This window comes from Chamaea fasciata, unplaced genomic scaffold (assembly GCF_029207755.1).
Source record: "Chamaea fasciata isolate MVZ Bird 193981 ecotype frontalis unplaced genomic scaffold, bChaFas1.0.hap1 SCAF_24, whole genome shotgun sequence".
Lineage (NCBI taxonomy): Eukaryota > Metazoa > Chordata > Aves > Passeriformes > Sylviidae > Chamaea > Chamaea fasciata.
Window position 1 is genome coordinate 5,367,506 of NW_027094109.1, and position 19,008 is coordinate 5,386,513.

The window sequence follows — 19,008 nt, forward strand, 5'->3', positions numbered from 1 at the left end:
TTCAGCACCGAGGGGCTGAATTGTATTTTAAAATATAAAATAGGAATGCAGCTGGGAATAATAGAAACATTTCTATTTCTTCTACAGAATAAATGCATTATATATATTTTACAAATACATTATATATTATATAGGTGCTATATCTATTATATATATAATCTAAATATGTTATATTATTCCATATAACAGGACTACAATTGTGAATAATAGAAATATTTCTATTTCTTCTATGGAATAAATATGTGTTTTATACATACTATATATATTAAAAAGATATAAATATTCTATATAACCGGAATAAAATTATGAATAATAGAAATATTTCCCCCACAGCCCGCTGTGGAAATCCTGCTTTGATCCAGGCACCCTGGAGCTTATATATAATATAAATAATTTGATATTTAAAGTAAATAATTTGCATTTCGGTGTTTTCTCCCCTGTCTGGGCAGAGATGATCCAGTGGAGAATCACCAAATTTTTTGCTCCTGCCACACCCGGGTCCCTGTCAGGTGCTCGGATTTTTCTCCCATCTCCCAAAGCTGCTGCACCGAGCAATTCCTGGGAATATTTGACAAAAAAAAGGTGCTGGGCCCCAGCTCAGAGTGCACAAGCTCGTGGTTAATGTCAGGCCAGCGCCGAAATTCCTGATTTAAGTGTTTCCCTGAATCCCTGCCAGAGATCCCTGACCTGCTGTCCTCCACCACGTCACCACCAGCCCCGAGACTAGGCAGAAAAAGAGAAAAAAAACCAGATTAATAACCACTGTCCAACCACCTCAACCCGGCCAGGACACCAATGAAGGGAGAGGACTTCAAAAAAAAAAGAAAAAATAAATGAAATATCAGAGGTTTGGGGCCCGAATTCCCCATTTTGTCCACGTGCGAAACCTCGCTCGGGCAAGGAAAGCTCTTTGAACTCGTGAAGAGAAGAGCAGATCCCGAGGGCTGGAGTCTGTCAGGGGCAGGAATGCAAAAGGAATTAAAAGGTGAGGGAGACATTTCTTGTGCAAGAGCTGGAGCTGTTTGGCCTGGCCGCCGGCCACCTCGTTGTATTTGAACAACAAAGCAGAGAAATGATCCTTAAAAACACCCAACTGTCAGTGGAGAAACTCAAGCACCCAGACTCCCCCCCCCAAAAAAATTAAATCTGTGTTTTTGTGGCTCTGGCTCCCAAAAACGTTAACCCTGAGCATCCTAAAGCTGAGTTTATCCTCTGCTGAACCAGGAACAGGCCTCGGCTTTGCCGAAACCTGGTTTTGGTGTGGATGGATTTAAATTAAATTCACACCCAGCGAGGTGCAGGGACACGAAAAGGGGGACGTTTCCTGGTGTGTTCCACAATTCTCTCTCAATTTAAATCCCACCTTCTGTGAGCGGGTTTTTTTGGGTTTTTTTCTGTGAAGGATTTTGTGAGATCACAAAATCTCTGACAATCACCTGATTTTAAAACCAGCCCCATTTTCTGCACTGTCCCTTCCACCCCCTTTTTTTGCCCCAGCTCTTGGTGGAGCTGTCAGAAACCAACAGAAATATTTGAGATCTCAACCTTGCAAGGAGGGGAACGCGTTAAAAATCGTATTTCTGCTGCGTTCGGCACATTTCAGAGCACAGGGAAGTCCTCGCACATCATGCTCGTACATCAGATTTGTTTCAATATTCAATTTCCACGCCCTCTCCTCTATTTCCCTTTTTGCTGAGCTTCTTTGGAATCTGATGAGGGGTTTTTTTTATTGCTGCCGAGGGTTTCCTTTGGTCTGATTCCCAGCACCATCTAGTGACACGACCCGGGATATAAAACCAGCCTTTTATCTTCCTCCCTCTCTGTTTTCCAGACCTGGGTTTTTTTTGTTGTTGTTGTTGTAGTTGTTGTTTTTTCGGGTTTTTGGGGTTTTTTTTTGTTTTTGTTTGTTTGGTTTTGTTTGGTTTTTTCTTTTTTTTTTCTCTTTCTTTTCACTCGTCACAAATTAAAATTCAGTTCCGTTTTTTTACAAAAAAAAAAAAATTATTTTACAACGTGTCTCAAAAGCCAAACCTAATTATTGCCTTTTTTTTTTTCTTCTCTGTGCTTTCTGCTCCAATCTCCTTCAACCCAAACAACAGCGCAGAAATTCCCAAAATGGTTTAAGTAACCCAAAAAAAAAAATAAATCTGCATTTCAGAAGGAATAGAAAGTGCTGAGCTTGGAAATCCCTTCACCCTGGAGCTGCAGTTGATGCCAGCACTCCCCAGCTGAAGGTTATTTGTTTGAAAGATGAACCGTCGGTGCCTTGCCGAGTTTGCAAACGCAATATTAACATTTATTTCCCATCCCTTCAGCGCACGCACAGATGGATGTGGCCAATTCCTCCGCACAAATGTCTGGATTTCATCTCAAGAGCAAAAACCCCAGACGCCCCATGGGTTTAATTCCTTTTTTTTTTGGTTTTTTTTTTTTGGTTTTTTTTTTTTTTTTTTTTTTTTGGTTTTATTTTTCTGTCTGCCTCCACGCAGCCAGCCCAGCCTGAGGGAAAAGAACCATTGTTCCTCCATCACCACTCATTTCTGAGCTCGGGAGCTGAACGCACTTTGTTTCTGGAGGCATCAGGACGGAGGGATGAAAAATAACTCCAAGGACAAACATCCCTGTTTGTTCTGGGGAGGTGGAACTCTGAGCGCTCCCATTAACATTTTAAAAGGAACGTGGCCCCGGGACTCTGCAGAACGAAACATCTTAAACCGCTCGGTTCCCTCCATGGGTGGCTAAAAATAAAAACACTCCGATTTCCAAGGGGCAGTGAGGTAGCGGGACACGTGTGGAGAGCCAGGCTCGGCAACTCCCAGCACTGGAGGAAAGGCAGTTTTAGCAGGGAATAATCACCCCAGCCCCTGCAGGAACGAGGAGATCTCCCCCTCTGCAGCCAGGGTCACTCAGCTGGGGAAGGATGAAGAGCCCCCCCCCAAAAATAAAAAGAATATTCCCTGATCCCCAAAAACCACATCAAATCCAACCATCCTCTGAGGTGAGCCCACAACGCTGCCAGTGCAGAGCTGTTCCTGTAACTCAGCCCCCTCCAACACCACAAAAGCCAAATCATGGAGATCAGCAAAGTCCTCGCTGCGGCCACCAGCAGGTTTGGCTTCATCAGCCGCATCCAGCGGCAGCCTGGGATGAGTTTTCCTCTCCATCTCACATTTTGGGTGCTCTGGGGTAAGAACCACGCTCTGCTCAGAGCCCAGCACTCATCAGCTGAGGAAGCACAGCCAAGGCTGCCTTTGGTGATTCCTAAATTTTGCTTTGGAAAAGAAATCAGGAGGGGGAAAAAAACCCCCCAAAATAAGGGAAACATCTGATTTTTTTTTTCTTGTCTGCATAAAAAACTTAGTGAAAAATGGGTTAAAGTGAGGAGCATCCATAGGAAAATCCATCAAAATGCTCCAATAGTATTAAGATTTATCCCCCTTGTCTTCCCATGCCTGTTAGTCCTCTAGATTTGAACTTTTATCTGGACATTTGTGCAGTATAGACTGGTGAAAAGCTCTGCCGGAAAAGGGATGAATGAAAAGGTTGATCCCGAGTTATTTGGAAAGCTGGGAAGTGCTGCACGTCCTTTGGGACGGGGTGATCAATTCCATTTGGGATGGGGTGATCAGTTCCCTCTTGGACTAGGTGATCAGTTCCTTTTGGGATTGGGTGCTCGGTTCCCTTTGGGATGAGGTGATAATTCCGTGTGGGATCTGTCGGGTCAATGGATCAGGAGCACCCGGTGCCGGCAGCTGCTCCTGCCCAGGGGAGGTCACTGTTGCTGCACAGAACGGCTCAGACGGGGCAGTTTTAGGTTTAACAGCACAGTTTCCATGTGGAACACCAGCAAACCCCCTCCCGCAGCAGCTCAGGGCTCCTTTCCTTCCTCGTCTTCCCAGAAATCCACCAAAAATCAAACCCACAACCGCATCATTCCGAGCGGAGACTGAGAATTCTCGGGGCTGCACCAAATCCCAACCCCAGGCGCCTCAAGGCATCAAAACCGGGCAGATTAAAATAATTCCTTCACCTTTAATCACCTGCAATTCCAGACCACACAGCTGAGAAGCCATCAGCAATTAACTGCGCCTGATCACTGCATAAAAATTAGGAAATTGTTGTCCCAGGGGAGAGGAGCTTTGCTTGTCCCGCTCTGAAGAGGTGAAAACCTTGGAAGAGGTCTTGATTTCCCTCTGAGGGGGGACGGGGCCAGCCCAGCAGCCCCACACAGGAGGAGTTTGCTCCCGGTGGAACTTTTCAGGGAGGTAAAAACAGTCTGAACATGCCCCCCCTGCCATGGCCAGGGCGCTCCGGATCCAAGGAAAACATTTGGAGGTAACCATGGAGCAGCAGCAGGGATGAGTCAGGGGCAGGTAATTCTCGGAAAGGAAACAGTGGAGATGGTTCAGTGGGACAAGAGGGACAGGGACACTGTCACCTTTGGGGTGGAGGGGATGGAGAGCTCCTGAGGGAGATGGGAAAGGGGCTCGGCCTGGAGAAAAAGGGGGTCGGGGGGATCTTTGGCTCTACAGACAGGAGGGGACGATTTGGGATTTTATCCCAGGGCACAGGGACAGGAGAGAGGGAACGGCCTCAGGCTGGGCCAGCAGAGGCTCAGGTTGGACATCAGCAGGAATTTCCCCATGGAAAGGGTGGCCAGGCACTGGCAGGAGCTGCCCAGGGAGGATTGGATCCCCATCCCCGGAGGTGTCCCAGAAACTCCTGGAGGTGGCACTCAGAGCTCTGGGCTGGGGGCAAGGTGGGGATGGACTCGCTGACCTTGGAGGGATTTTCCAGCTTCAGTGAAATCCTGGGATTCATCCCAGCCGTGCCCCGCTGTGCCCTCCCGCCTTCAGCAGGGATTTTCCCCTCCCCAAACAAAGGTTTTGTCTCTTTGTGAAGCATCACCCGTCAGGGGACACTGTCCCCAGCCACCCCGGGTGACCCCATGCCAGTCCTGGCGTAGGTGATGAATGAATTAATTAACCAGGTGGATGTTTACTCCGAAAGCGAGTGACAAACCCAGCAGGGATGTCACAACCCGCTGCCACCGCCAGCACCGGAATTGTCACATCTCAATTGCAGCGCTGCCCATGCAAATGGAGCCTCCACAGCCCTGCTCTGCTTCCCAGGGGAAAATCCACCCTTATCCCGCTCCAGCTCTTCATTTTAAATACCTCCATCATTCGGCCTTTGAAACACTCCCCATCCATTTAGCCCGGGATATATTCACCCAGGATCACGTTCACCTTTAGGTAATCACAATTCTCTTTAGAGATGCGCTTTCAAATCCCTCCTGATATTTTGTTTGTCACCTCCTCAGCGGCTGGAAAGCCTCCTCCTGCCTTTCTCCATCGGCGCGAACCAAACCCGCCCCCTCCCAGTATGCAAAAGAGGGTTTTAAGGAAGGAAACCTTTTGCAACAAAGGGGTTTGGGTCGGGTGGGATCAGAGCTGGCATCCCAAGGGAGAGACAGACAAACACCTACCCCGGCGAAGGCTGTTAAAGTGGGTGTGTGCACGGGAACGTGTAGGAACAAGGGAGGAGGCAAGAGAGAGAGGATTCACCCTCCCTCCAGAGATGGAAAAGCAGCTCGACCCATGGGCAGCACAGCCTGAACGTTCACACGGAGAGAGGTTTTGCAGAGCTGCCCATCATAAATCATTTCCTTATAGGTTTTGTTTTTTTATTCACTGAGAACTTCAGGGGGCGGTGGCTGAAAATGTTCCAGCAGGAAGCAGAATTCCTACATCAGTGTATCAGGAATCAATCAGGATATCAGGAATTAATCAGGATGCCAGGAATGTGCAAAGAAGAAAAAAAAGGAATCTCCCCCAGCACAAAAATCTGGATTTCTCCTACAGGGCAAACCTGCCTTTCCTCAAAGCTCAGCTCTGTTTCTGCCCAAACCTGTCTCCACCCTCACCCCCTGCCCCAGATTATTGCTGAAGACCTTCACCCTATCACATCCTCTTTTCTTACACCTCCAACCCTTGAAATTTTCTTCCTTTCTTAGAACAGAAGCACTGAGTGTGTTAAAAAACCGCAAAAATCACTAAAACTGTGGAAGATAACAAAAATATTCCATGCTCTTGGGTAAAAAAAACCAAACCCTTTCCCCAGCTCAGGTTCAGCTGGGTAATAAATTAAATACTTCTGTGCCCAGGGAACTTCCTGTGGGAATCAGGAGGCACCGACTGAAGCAGCAGCTACAAATCCTAGAAAGTCGTTTTTGGGATCTCCCTCCGCTTGCTGCGCAGGCTGGAACCTGCCCTGCCTCTGTGCATAAAAGGGGACTGGGTGCAGCGTTATTAGAGGGTCCAGATTGAAAATTGCAATTGAACAGGCAGGGCCGGAGCTGGAGGTGGACAGCTCACAGCCAGCAGTGCCCGTCGGCAGAACAGGACTCACGGGAGCTGTTTGAAATTACAGCAACAAAGGATTCTTTGGAAACGTCAGGTACCTGTTGAGGTTGGAAGCGGAACCACAAAATTCCCAGTTAAGCAAACACAAAGCCTTGGAGACCTTGTAGCGTCCACATTCCAAGGGGGGGTTTTGTTGCTGGATTTGAAAATCCACTTCTCCTGGCTGAAGGTTGAATTTTGGTCCTTTCTGTTCCCTATAAAGGTCAATTCCTTATCAATATGGATCAATTCCTGTACCAGAACCAAGGCCAATTCCTGCTGCACTGTGAATGTGATCACGAGTTATAAACAAGAAAATAAAACCACCCAGCCCCTGTGCTGGAGGATGGAGGAGAAGAGAAAGAGGAGGAATCTCTGATGTGATTTACTGCCCAATAAACTCGGTGAGTCACTGCAGTAATTTCCTGTTTGCAGGAGGCCAAATTCTCGAGCGTGGAGGAGTTCCCGAGCTGCTGCCTCATCCCAGGGATTTGCACGGGATATTTGCGGGATAACACGGGGTTTCACGGCACTGAGGGGCTGGATCCTGGCTCCAGCTTGTCCTGGACTCGTGCATCATAAATCAATGAGGAAAAGCAGGTGGGATGGAAGGAAAATATTCACCCCAACCGAGCAGAAGGTGTCCTGGGAGGAAGCAGACACCCTGTGTCGGACAGGCAAGGCACAGTTCAAAAGTGGAAAGGTTATCCAGGAAATCCCTTCCCCTGGAACAAACGGAGGGATCAGCGGGATGTTGGCTGGCCGTGGCTTTAATCCCTGACCTGCAGAGCCCTGGGATGTCACAGGGACAGGAGAGGGCTGCCCTGGGAAGGTGAGCCCCGGCTCCAGCCGTGCCTCTCCCTGATCCATTGGTGTTCCCACCTCCATTCATTGGCAGCAATAATCTGTGGGGCGGGGAGCCAGGGAAGAGCCGCTGCAATGCAGATCAGCTCCTGATCTGATTTTGTTCTTGTTCTACAAGCGTCAAATCTCCTTTGATCAATACCTGAATAATCCTTTCAACATCCCTGAGCCCGGAGTTGCTGCTCGCGGAGAAAGCAGGAGATGGGATTTTCCAGGTCAGGGAGAGGAGTCACTGCCCAGTTTAAATTATAACACAAACGTGATGATGTTCTTTTAAATGCGCCCCGCAAAGTCTGGATGTCAAAGATGAGGTTGCTCGGGATTAAATCCGGAATGCTTTCCAGGACACAGCCAGGGAAGAAGATGCAGCTGATAACATCGTAATCCTTTTTTCCAATCTAGGTACTTAAGAGAAATATCTGCTTGTTCAGATGAAATGGCACAGCCCACAGGGTGAAATACATTTCCCAGGGACATGGGAATGGAGTTTAGATCTGACACTGAGATCTGGTGACAAGGAAATAGATTTCCTGTAAGAAGTGTCCCCGTTTGTCACGGTTTAACCCCTGTGACACCAAACACCCCACAGTCACCAGCTCACCCCCTAGCCCTGGCAGGATGGGCAGAGAACTGGGAGAAGGTTAAAAAAACCCCACCTGATTGAGATAAGAACAGTTTAATAAATGAAATAATTGAATGAAATGAGAGAGGGGGGAGAGGGAGATTAAAAACTCCCATTAAAACAATAAACACAAGGTGGTCTCCCACCAGCTGCTGCCCTGAAATCGGTGCCTCAATCCCCCCAGTTTAAATTTTGAGCAGGAGTTTTTACAGTGTGGGACGTCCCTTTGGCCATGGGCAGCTGTCCAGCAAAGCTGCTCCCTCACGGCTTCTCCTGCCTGGGAAAATTCCTGGATCTGGGGGAAACAAAGCAGGCACTGCAGCAAAAGTATTCTCCTAAATCCAAAACACAGCACTGAGAACAAAACTCACCCTACCCCAGCTGAACACCACGTCTGAGAATTCCCAAAACATTTAATTAAGGCTCTCCTACTACTTTACTCGCTTGCACAACCCTAAGCCAGAGGTTGCTTTTCCCTTCCCAGTAAATCAAAATTTAATTTTTTTCCTGTTGCACGCGGCAGGGAAAAAAAAATAAAGAATTCAACTCGCAGTTAAACATTTTCTTGGGAAAACTCATTTCTTCATCAGCTGCTCAGGATAGTCAGGAAAGAGGGTGGAGCCTTCCCAGGCTGCCGTCCTCCAAACCATACCTGAGTATAAAGAGCGAAGCAGAACTGCAGCCAAGAAACTCTCAAAAGCTGCTTCCAGTGCCTGCTGGGATTCCAGGGCTGGTTTCATTCTTCCCCTGCTGGAACTTGCTGCTCCAAAGACAAGAGGGAAGCTGGACTCAGCTAATTACACTGGAGGATTAATTACATTGCCATGGTCTCCATGTGATACCGGATTGATTTTTAATTTTATTTTTAACAGAACCGAACAGGGTTTGGTTTTTTTTTTTTTTCCCCTCCCCTCTTCTCTTTCATCTTTTCCTGCACACACACACACACGCAGTGGAGATGTTGCAAACGGTCTGCATGAGTCCTGAGCTCCTTGTCAACCAAAGCATGAGTGAAAGTGAAGTGTGTGGCTACAGCCCAGGCCAGGGATCTCCCCTGCCTGGAGAAACTGCCAGTCCCAAGAGCTGCTTCCAGCAGAGCCCCTCTCTGCCAGATTCTGGATTAACTGAGCTGAACGTGGCGAGCCCCAAGATCTACCACCCTCCTCCTCCTCCTCCCTGCAAACCTCCAGGGATGCCTGCTCCTGCTGGTAAGAGAAAAAATCTTTATTCCCATTTCCTCTTTGGTGTTCCCCGCAGCAGCTGATGGAGCCCAGTGACCTGGGGCTGCAGCAGCACAATCCAAGCTCAGTCACAGCAGAGATGTTCAGCACATTCCCCTGCTCAGGCTGGGCTGGATTTTGCTGCTGCTGAGGTCAGGAATGGCTCTGGTTTCCCAAAGGATGCCCAAAATTCTGGCATTTCTGTCCATCACCAGCGTTGTGCTGCTCGTTTGCATTCTGAATTGCAAGTTTGGTTCTGAGCTAACGCGAAATGTGACCTGAGTTATTACCATTTCAAAGTCACAGGGGAGTGTGTTTGGTGAATCATTGCCTTTGCAGAATCCTTCAATTCCTAGGATGTATCTGATCCATCACTGGAAACTCTTCCCAGATAACAACATACGAACAACCTTACTGGCTTGTTGTAAAGCTTTTCAAAGAAGCCTTACAAATACTCTCCAAACGGTAAATAATTCACCGTCAAAACACGAATCCATGGGGGGGAAAAAAAGAATCATTCCTAGAACAGCCTGAGAAACAAACTCTGCTTTTCGAGGTCTTGGTGTTTTGGTTATTCAGCGATAGGTTAAACACCGAGAAGTGCCAGAAATCCCAGAGCAAAACAACAAGCCCATCTCCATTCCAAAGGCACCATTTGCTGCCCGGGATTCGCCTCCCTTCCTCTGGAGGGGTGTCAGCTCTCGTTGCCTGGAGCGGGGAAGGGAAACAAAAAATCACGCAACAAGAAACCACATCTTGTGGGGCTGGTTCCCCTGCCAGGATCGCCTCCTCTCAGCCGTCCCGGGAGCTGCACCTTCCCCATCTGCTGAGCTCCCCCGGGTCCCCTCCACGGGGCCCAGCCACATCCCAGCACAGATTTTGGTCAGGAATATCGGTCCGGGCACTTCATGTTTTATTTACCAGCACCATGAGCTGCTGGCCTAACGCACCTTTTTCGTTTCGGGCTGTTGAGTTGTTTAACCCCGGACTGTGTTTGATCACACGGGCTGCTTTTGTTCCTCTCACCACGAGCTGCAGTGGGAACAGAAAGTTTCTCCCAGCTCCAGCATTGCTGCTGGATGACTCCTGCTCTCAGGATCCCACGCTCTGCTTCCCAAAGCTCAGCTTTCCCTGGAGCTGTGCCTTTCTCCATGGTCTGTTTTTATTGGGAAAACCCCAATCTAACGCATGAAACTCATCATTTTTTGATGCATTAAATCCGTAATTTTTTAATGCTAATATCTGTCACTGAATGCATTTTATACAAATGTTATTCCAAGCAGGGGGACACACAAGGCAAGGAGGTGAATGCCAGGGTTACATAAAAGGTATTTCAAAAGCCAATGGATTTAAGCTCCTAATCTGGGCAAGTCTTTCAAGTTTGGGGATGCAGGCCCCAGATGCAAGGAAAGCTAACACAAACAATCCCAGAGCAGCTTGTTTTGACAAAGAGAGAGCCTGTTTGGACAGCGAGGGGTATTCTCAAATAAGTTTCTTTCCGGCGCAGAAAATCAGTTTCCCTTTGAATCACAGCACACTGGGGCAAAGCCACTGGGCAGGGCATCCCCATCTGAATCCCGAACAAATTCTGCTCCTGGTTGTTGCACCGATAACAATTTCACCGACCACAGGACAGGAAACTGCCAAGGCAGATTTACCACAAGACAGGAAAATCAGAATGTAAGAGGGGCAGAGACCTAAGCCCTGCTGACACATTCCCCAAAAGCGAATCCACGCTCTGTGGCAGGCAGGGAAGCTCAGGAGGAGTTCATGAAAGGAAAATTATCGAGAACACGCAGGGAGATGTGGAAATTTCCCGAAACTGATGAACGTGGGAATCAGAGCCCGTTCCCCCGGCTGACCTCAATCCTCCCACCCCTCTCCAAGAGCTCAGGCAATTGTGTCACTTCCAGCATCGTGTTGTGACTTTTCCAGACTCTGAACTTAGCTCTGATCCCCCTCAGAAGCGTTACATGGGCGTGAGAGTGAAGATGCCCGTGCGGGAATTGCTGAGGAAAATCCGACTTTCCAAAGGCTTGGAGCCGCCTCCCAGCAAGGTGAGAAACCCCCGGGGTTGGGGAGGTTCCTCCCAGGGCTGCAGCATCCCGGAGCACACAGTCACACCCCGCCGAGTGCTCTGCAGGGCTCACACCTGCAGCTGCTGCCTCTTCCAGCCAAAAAAACCAAACCAAACCAAACCAAACCAAACCAAACCAAACCAAACCAAACCAAACAAAACAAAAAAAAAAATCAACGCTTTTTTTGGGTCAAAGTGGAGAATAAAGCAAATTTCAAACAGAACCAGGGCTGGCAGTGACAGCAGGAGCCCATCCATGCCATGGATGCTGTTCATCATTCAATCGAGGCAAAGATGGCCCAATAAACAGTAAAAATGTTGCTCCAGAACCTGCAAAAACAGCCCAAGGAGCTGAAAAAACTCCCGGGGGCTGCTGTAAAGCTGCTGTAAAGATCTTTATAAAGCTGCCATGAATTCCCCACCCATGGAAATCTCTCCAGCTGCAGCCCCAGCTGAGCCAAGCCCATGGCACAGGAGGCGGTTTCACCCCGTTCGTGTTTCCAATATTTGCCACTGTTTCATCTTCCCCTCGCTGCGAGCGCCTCGCATTGAAGCCGCGTGGTTTTGTCTCCTCAGGAAGCCTCGGCAGCGAAGATGGTAACCAAAGGATCCTCAGGAAAAACAGGTTTGGAAACGCCTCGCTGGGTAACGAGAGCCTCCTTTCCTAGTGGGATCCTCAGTGTGGGGTACCCAGAACCAGAGCGCTCCCGCCCCACGGTCAGTGGCTCCTGCTGGTCTCTCTGATGCCAGGAGTGCACCAGCCCTGCACCACCGCCCTGTCCGGGTTATCTGGCTCTCATCTGGGGCAGGACTGATGGGAATCTCTGCTTTGTTTGTGCCTCTCCTCAGCCATGAACTTTTTCTTCTCCCCCTCTTTTCTTTTTTTTTTAAATTTTTTTTTTTTCCTCCAGCAGAGAAGAGGCGAGCTCACCCTTATACAGAGAAACAGCTTAGACAGGTATGCAGAACACCCTGAGCCCCGCTGTGCCAGGCTCCCGGGGCAGAATTCCTGTTCTAGCACCCAGCGAGAGAACAGGACACTTCATGTCTGCTTCCCTCCCCCTTCCTCCTCCTCCTCCTCCTCCTGTTGCCGTTTCAGGGCAAGCAGAGCGCCGGGCAAACCCTCAAAGGCTTGGAGGACCTCGACATCCTGGTGGAGGTGCTGCAGGAGGATCTGAATTCCAGCCAGCTCAGGGAGGAGCCCCGGCACCCCGCGCCGGGCGGGAGTTTTTGGCAGGGATTCCCCGCGGAGCTGCAGAGCCCGGCACAGCTCCACCAGGAGCGCTCCTGGAAAGATTTCCAGCCGATCCCACCGGGACAGGCGGAGCTTTCCCTCCATGGGGAGCAGGAAAGAGCCCAAAGGTCCAGGACGGGAGCGAAAGGGAGCGGCTGGTGGATGCAGGATGTTCTCCCGAGCTCCCAGAAAGGATTCCCGAGGATTTCTTCGTCCCAGGATGATTTCACCAGAAATTCTTCATCACAGGACAGTTTCCTGAGAAATTCTTCATCCCAGGATGGTTTTCCCACGAATTCTCTGTCCCAGGAATGTTTCTCCAGGAATTCTCCATCCCAGGAACGTCTCCTGAGGAATTCTTCATCCCAGGGAGGTTTCTCCAGGAGTTCTCCATCCCAAGAAGGTTTCTCCAGGAATTCTCCATCCCAAGAAGGTTTCTTCAGGAATTCTCCATCCCAAGAAGGTTTCTCCAGAAATTCTCCACTCCAGGAATGTTTCCCAAGGGATTCTCCATCACAGCAATGTTTCCTGAAGAATTCTCCACCCCAGGATTGTTTCTCCAGGAATTCTCCCTCCCAGGACGTGCCTGCCCTCCCCAGCCCAGCCCAGATGTTGCTGGAAGCTCCCAGGGGCTCTCCAGATGTGGGGGGACATTTGGGGCCGACGCCAATTCCCTTCCCCCGCCAGGACCTCTCTGCCCTCTCCTTCTTCCAGTTCCAGCTGCACAGGGAGGAAAACTGGCTGAGGAACATCCCAGAGGAAAAACTGCTGGCTCCCGATGAAAATGGCAACAGGTCCTCGATTTTTCTGTCGAAGCACGTTGATTTCTGTCCCCTGGGGACATCGCTTTGCTCTGACCTCTGATCAAAACTTCTCTGCTCAAGGGGAGGCTCAAGCTTGAACCAATACACGGAATTTTGGGCAGATATTAAACATAGAAATCCTCCCTATTTGCAGAAATATCCCCGAGCTACAGCTGATATCAGGATAAATTCAGGGTGTTAAAATATTTAAGGATGAGGGGGTGTGTGTAGGGATTGACCAGCAAATTAAAATCAAGCAAAATATGTATTGGGGGAAAAAATATTTGCAAAAAAAAAAAATCTTTTCCATGCTGCAGACCCTCTCAGGGTAATTATTTCTATTATTAACTGCTAATAAAAATGGATGGGAGGATTACCCAAAATCACAAACTGGAGCACAGACTCCCAAAGAGCTGGGAGTGGCTGTTCTGCTGGAAATGAAAACAGAGCTTTCCCTGATCCCAGCAAAACCCAGCATTGCCCTGGAATGGGGTGCTGTGGAGAAAATACCTATTTATAAGAAAAAAAAATTTAAAATATCTAATTAGTTTAACCAATAGCTTTAATCACTCTTTTGGGGTGTTTCGAGCACTCCTTTCTCTTCTGATGGTTCCCAACTGAGTTCTCTTGCAGGCTGCTGCACAAAGCTGTTGCCCAGGGAAGGAGAGCTCTGACTTTTGCCCTGGCCCAGAGATTCGCATCCCTCAACAAGATCGACGAGAAAGATGCAGAGAAAAGGGTAGGAGGCTGATTTGCCAGGGACAAAAAGTTATTTTTTTTATCACATGGAACCCTCTTTTCAAACCCCAGCCAAGCGCCAAGCACCCTCCTGCTGCCCTGGAAAAGAAGGGAAATTGGGAATGGGGAGGGAACGATGGAGCCCAGGTGGGAACAGAGCCCCAAAGTCCCAACTCCCCTCTTTATTATCTATTAAATGTTGTTGTTTTCAAACTTTTTTTTTTTTTTTTGCCTTTCACTGCAACTTTCTGCCCTTCTTCCCTTCTCAGACTGCTTTACATCTTGCTGCAGAAAAGAACCAGCACCTGATGGTGAGTGACCTGATCTCCCTGGGGGCCAACGTCAACGAGCAGGACAGCTCTGGGAAAACTCCCCTCCACCTGTGCGCAGAGAACGGATACCTGAGAGTTCTGGAGGTAAACTGGGCCTTGGTGTTGGGCAAAAAGGGATTTAAAAAAAAAATTAAGGCACATCCTGGTGGTCAAAAAGTGGAGTAAAAACAACTAATGCACGTCCTGGTGGTTAAAATAACCTGGGGTTTTCTATATGGCTCTGCTCTGATGGGGTTGCGCAGGGATTGGGGGCAGGAAAGGATGCTTTTGGCACTGCCAAAGGCCAGGGATCACCTGGATATCCTTCATTTCAGGTCCTGAAAAACTGCAAGGACAACGGGGTGTGTGTGGAAGTGGATCTGCCTGACCACCACGGTAAAGAGGGAAAGCTGAACTGCTCGGGGGCTTGCTTTGGATCCCAAATTTATAAATACAGATTGACTCCAGACTGGGGTCAGACACTGGATTTGACTTTTCCACGGGTGTTCCCTGCAGGTTTCACCCCCCTGCACTGTGCTGCTCTTGCCCACACCGTGCTGGTGACACAATCCCAGAGCACTGCCAGGGACACCAGCGCGGGGAGGTTCCTCACGCTGCGGAAAGACCAAATCCTGGAGGGAATTCTCTGCCTGCTCCAGATGGGGGCAAAGCCCCAGCTGCAGGTGAGGATCACGGCAGGAATCTCTGCCCTGGCTTAAGTGTTCCTGTCCTTGTGCAAGCACGGGATTTGCTGTCACCTGCAGGTGCTGAATTCGTGTCAAGCCTCCACCGCCTGCCCAAAACTCCAGGAGAACACGGAGCTCATGTGGTTGCTTCAGACCCATAAACCCCAGGCACAGGATGTTCTTGAAGAGGTAACTATGGGTGCTTTACATTTTACATTGCAGGATTATTTCCCAGGATTAAGCAAACATTCAGTGTTTACCAAAAAAAAAAAAAAAAAAAAAAAGGAAAATAAAAGTTACAGCTCTTTTGTCCTTTCCAAACTCATTTTGGACTCTGTCAGATAAGATTTCCCACCAGAGTACATGGAATAAATGTAATAAGACAACAAGATTTCAATTAGAAATACAGACTTAAAGCCCCATTTCAAGCCACTGAGGTTCTCCCAACAGGAGAGAAAACACAGCAGAGAAAAAAAAAACAACAAAACCAAAAACCAAACTAATTCCAGTCCAGTTCAACAGGAAATTGACTGCTCTGGTCTCTTCACCTGCACAGAGCTGCAGCCTGCTGGGTGCTCCCCGAGGACTCCCCGCTCCCCCAGAGGCAGATAACTCACCTGAACTTTGCTCCTTGCCATCCTCAGACCTCCTCGATGTCCTCCTCAAAGGTATTTTGTGGTAGGAAGTTGAGTCCAGGGAGTTGGGAGGGTTTTGTGACTCAGCGAAGGTTCAGTCCAGTCCCTTTCCTGCTCTGCCATCCCACAGAAGGATTTGGGGTGGAAAAGCACCCCAAAATCATTGAGGTCAAACCTCCACAGCGAGGAGCTGGTGGAAAAGATGCTCAGCACCTCATCCCAACTTTTGGATTTGCTGCAGAGCCCTGCCCAGAATTCATTTTCCTTGCAAACCTCCTTCCTCACCCAAAGCCGGGCAGAAAATGGGGGAAGAAATCCGTGGCTTTAGCAGGAACGGCTGGGCTGGGGACTGAGCTGAGATTTGCTGCTTTGTTGCCTTCCAGGGAAATGCTGAGAGCTCTCCTCACCTGCATCTGCTGGGCCACCTGCTGCAAGAGGACAGGGGGCAAAATCCAGGATATATTCTATTCCATCTCCAACTGACTGCTGGAAAGATCTCACCCAGAGGCAGAATTCAAGAGCAAACTGAGCAATGAGGGAAATCCTCAGCGCAGGTTTCGCCAGGAATTCAGTGTTGGGTGCTCCAGGGAGAATTGGATTCTTCATTTTCTCACTAATTTGTGCTTCTCTGCTCGGGTCTGAGGCGTAGCTGCCCTGCAGTCTGAAGCTCTGATGATTTTTCATGCAGGTGTTCAGCCCAAGAAAAAAAAAAGATTTGAAGCATCCAGGGCCTTGTCTTGAGGGTTTCAGGCTTAGTCTTGAGGGTTTCAGTCTAAACTTAGTCTCTGCTCTCCAAATTCAGCGTTCAGGTGGACTGAAAACCTCAGTCGTTTTAAACTTGAGCTCTGGGAATTCAGAGCCTGAGGAGTTCTGTTTAATGTTTTCTGCAGCCTGGCTCTGAATTTGGCCAAGGCTGGAGGGGTCACACTTTAAGGCAGTCTTAGTCCTTCCAACGTAAAACATCGTGCTGAGCATGTTTTGTTGTTTTTTTATTTTTCAACAAAAATCAAGCTTTGTATTAGTGCAATCAGAATTCTGCACCAGTAATGGGTTGTAGGTGAAGTCTGGGACAAAGGGTTTCGAACCAGCTCCTTTCCAACAGATCTAACAGAGGATTTTACCTTTACAAAATTGAAATATATAACAACAGCTTTTGAAGGATCTTTTTTTTTTTTTCGCACAAACGAGCTGAAATGATCCTGCACTGCCAGAAAACCAAGTTATTCAGTAGAATTACTACCAGCTAGGTAATTTTTATTTCTAATTATTCCCTCCCAGACTTACCCTGATTTAATTTTAACTTCTGGTTGCGAGTTCGCTGGTTTCTATGAAACTTCCCTGTTTGCTACATTGGGAGCAATTCTACATTTACAGAACCTAAACCCAAAATAATTCCACTGATCCAGCAACGCCTCACGTGTCTCCTGTTGGGGAAAATGGGAGATTTCCCACGTGAGGCCACTGCAGGGTCCAGTGTTTAGTACTCAGCATCTTTGGGGAACGTTTTTAATGAACCCTTTGAGTTTGCTTCTTGTCAAAAATGAAAAAAGAAAAAAAAAAAAAGAGGTTGTTTTTTTTTTTTTTTCGTGTTATGGGGTTTCCTGAAGTGTTAAGCTCCAAGAGCTACATTGCACAAGGTGGACGAACTTTGAGGAGTGGCAGTGTTGAAGTGAATTCCAATGGGATTTGGGTCGTATCCTACGGTTATTCTGACAGCCCTGAACAGCTGAAGGGCTCTCTCTTGTGTTTTTCTCTAGTCTGAGACATAATAATTCATAATCTTCCAGTATTTCATTTAAAAACATGTCTATAATATGTTATTGTCATGGTGAGCTGCATAACTCATCCACCTCCTTCCCAAGCTTTCCCTCATGTTTTAACCATCTTTTCTTTTGCCCTTTTGGTCCCAGGTTTTACAGATATTTTTCCTCTCTGGTTATCTCTCTCTGTCCCCCCCCATCACTCCTCATCCTTTCTTTTTTTCTGTTTTAACTTTTAACATTTTAACTCACTGAACTTTTTTATTCATTTGAAGGCAATTAAGGAGGAACTTGTGGGTTAGCTCAGCTTCCATTTGTGGGATTGAAGGGTCAGATCCTGCTCCTTGTTTCCATTATTAACTGAAAAAATCCCACATCACGAGGATGAAGCAGAGTGAAGAAAGAATAACATCCATAAGCAGCTGCAGGGGAAAAAAAAAAAACAAACCACCCTGAATTTTCTCACAGGATTTCTTTTTAAAAAGCATAGAAAACTCTCATTTAATAATCCAGCATTACTCTTTTATCCATGGGAACCGTTCAGGTGAAAGGACAGGAGTATTAATTATCCATATAGATATCATTTATTCAGTGTACTCTGAGATGAACTTGCTTCTTCAGCATATTTTACCACAGTTATCCACGAATTACATTGTTAGTAGGTGGCTTTACGTTGTTCCACTGCTCCTTCCTGCCAATAAATACATTTATTTCATGCAGTAACTTGGGTTTTTTCTGTGCTTTTCTGTCCGTGCTAAGAAGGGACATCATGGAAAAAGCGAATTAAGCAGAGTTTAGAAGCTGAGGAGTGTGTGGAGGTTTTGTTGTTGGTTTTTAGGACGGCAGAAACGCTCCAGCATCCCCCTTTCCCACCACCAATTCCAAAGGGAATTTCAGAAAACCCCCCACATTTCTATCCCAGCTCTGGGGCTCCCTTGGTTCAGCAGGAATTCTCACCCATGAGAATCCTGCCTGGGGAGGTCCCAGCTCTTCGTTATCTCTGTCTGTTATCTCTGTCCATCAGCAGCAGCCCCAGAAGTTTACAGAAGTTTTGTTTTTTCCCTGAACAGAACAAGATCTCCCAGCACAGACGCTGAGAGCCGTGTGGTGTGAGGAGGCAGAAATCATCACACCAGGACCTCAGAACCCAGAAAAATCTGTCCTGGGGTGACTTTGTGCTGCTTGTACCCCCAATCTGATCCCCAATCTGACCCTAGCTCACAGCAGGAAAAAGAGTAAATAACTCTAGGAGACACTCAGACCACTACACTGATTTGGAGAAACAGAAATTGGCCAACACGGATTTCTGTTTCTCAAATACCACAGTCACCCACAGCGGGAACTCACAAAAAAAACCCAAAAAAACAAAAAAACAAAAAACCCACAAAACCTGGTGGCAGATTTGAAATTCTCTGTTTGGCCAGGCTTGGCTTTGCTCTAAGTGAAAGCCCCTGGGTCCCTTTGCTGCCGGTGAGGTTTCGAATACTCCACAATTATTTCTAGGAAGGCATTTGCAGCTAATTGGCTGCTAGAGGCAGAGGAACACACACCGACCTGCCTTCAAAGCTCCACGCCGAGGCCAAAAATATTTTCACCCTCCCAAAGCCTGAGACTTGAGGCAGTTTAAGAGTCCATGAAGCACAGCCCGCTCCAA

The 19,008-nt window shown here is 47.9% G+C and overlaps 1 protein-coding gene across 1 annotated transcript; it reads left to right on the forward strand.

Annotated features, from left to right (window-relative positions):
• The first annotated feature begins 8,741 nt into the window (after positions 1 to 8,741).
• Positions 8,742 to 18,077, forward strand: LOC136300800 (NF-kappa-B inhibitor zeta-like). Its single transcript, XM_066203438.1, has 13 exons — positions 8,742 to 9,098; positions 11,046 to 11,167; positions 11,764 to 11,812; positions 12,099 to 12,145; positions 12,287 to 12,633; positions 12,745 to 13,215; positions 13,858 to 13,963; positions 14,232 to 14,378; positions 14,609 to 14,669; positions 14,790 to 14,956; positions 15,038 to 15,148; positions 15,516 to 15,627; positions 15,978 to 18,077. The coding sequence occupies exons 1-13, from the start codon at positions 8,849 to 8,851 to the stop codon at positions 15,986 to 15,988; spliced, it is 2,001 nt and encodes a 666-aa protein (XP_066059535.1). The 5' UTR covers positions 8,742 to 8,848; the 3' UTR covers positions 15,989 to 18,077.
• The last annotated feature ends 931 nt before the right edge of the window (positions 18,078 to 19,008 follow it).

Excerpts from the sequence above, each read along its gene's own strand:
- LOC136300800 (XM_066203438.1), top strand. The coding sequence starts at position 8,849 with ATGTTGCAAACGGTCTGCATGAGTCCTGAGCTCCTTGTCAACCAAAGC. Across the intron at positions 12,146-12,286 it reads CAGAGAAACAGCTTAGACAG|GGCAAGCAGAGCGCCGGGCA; the intron begins GTATGCAGAACA and ends TTGCCGTTTCAG. Across the intron at positions 14,670-14,789 it reads GGATCTGCCTGACCACCACG|GTTTCACCCCCCTGCACTGT; the intron begins GTAAAGAGGGAA and ends TGTTCCCTGCAG.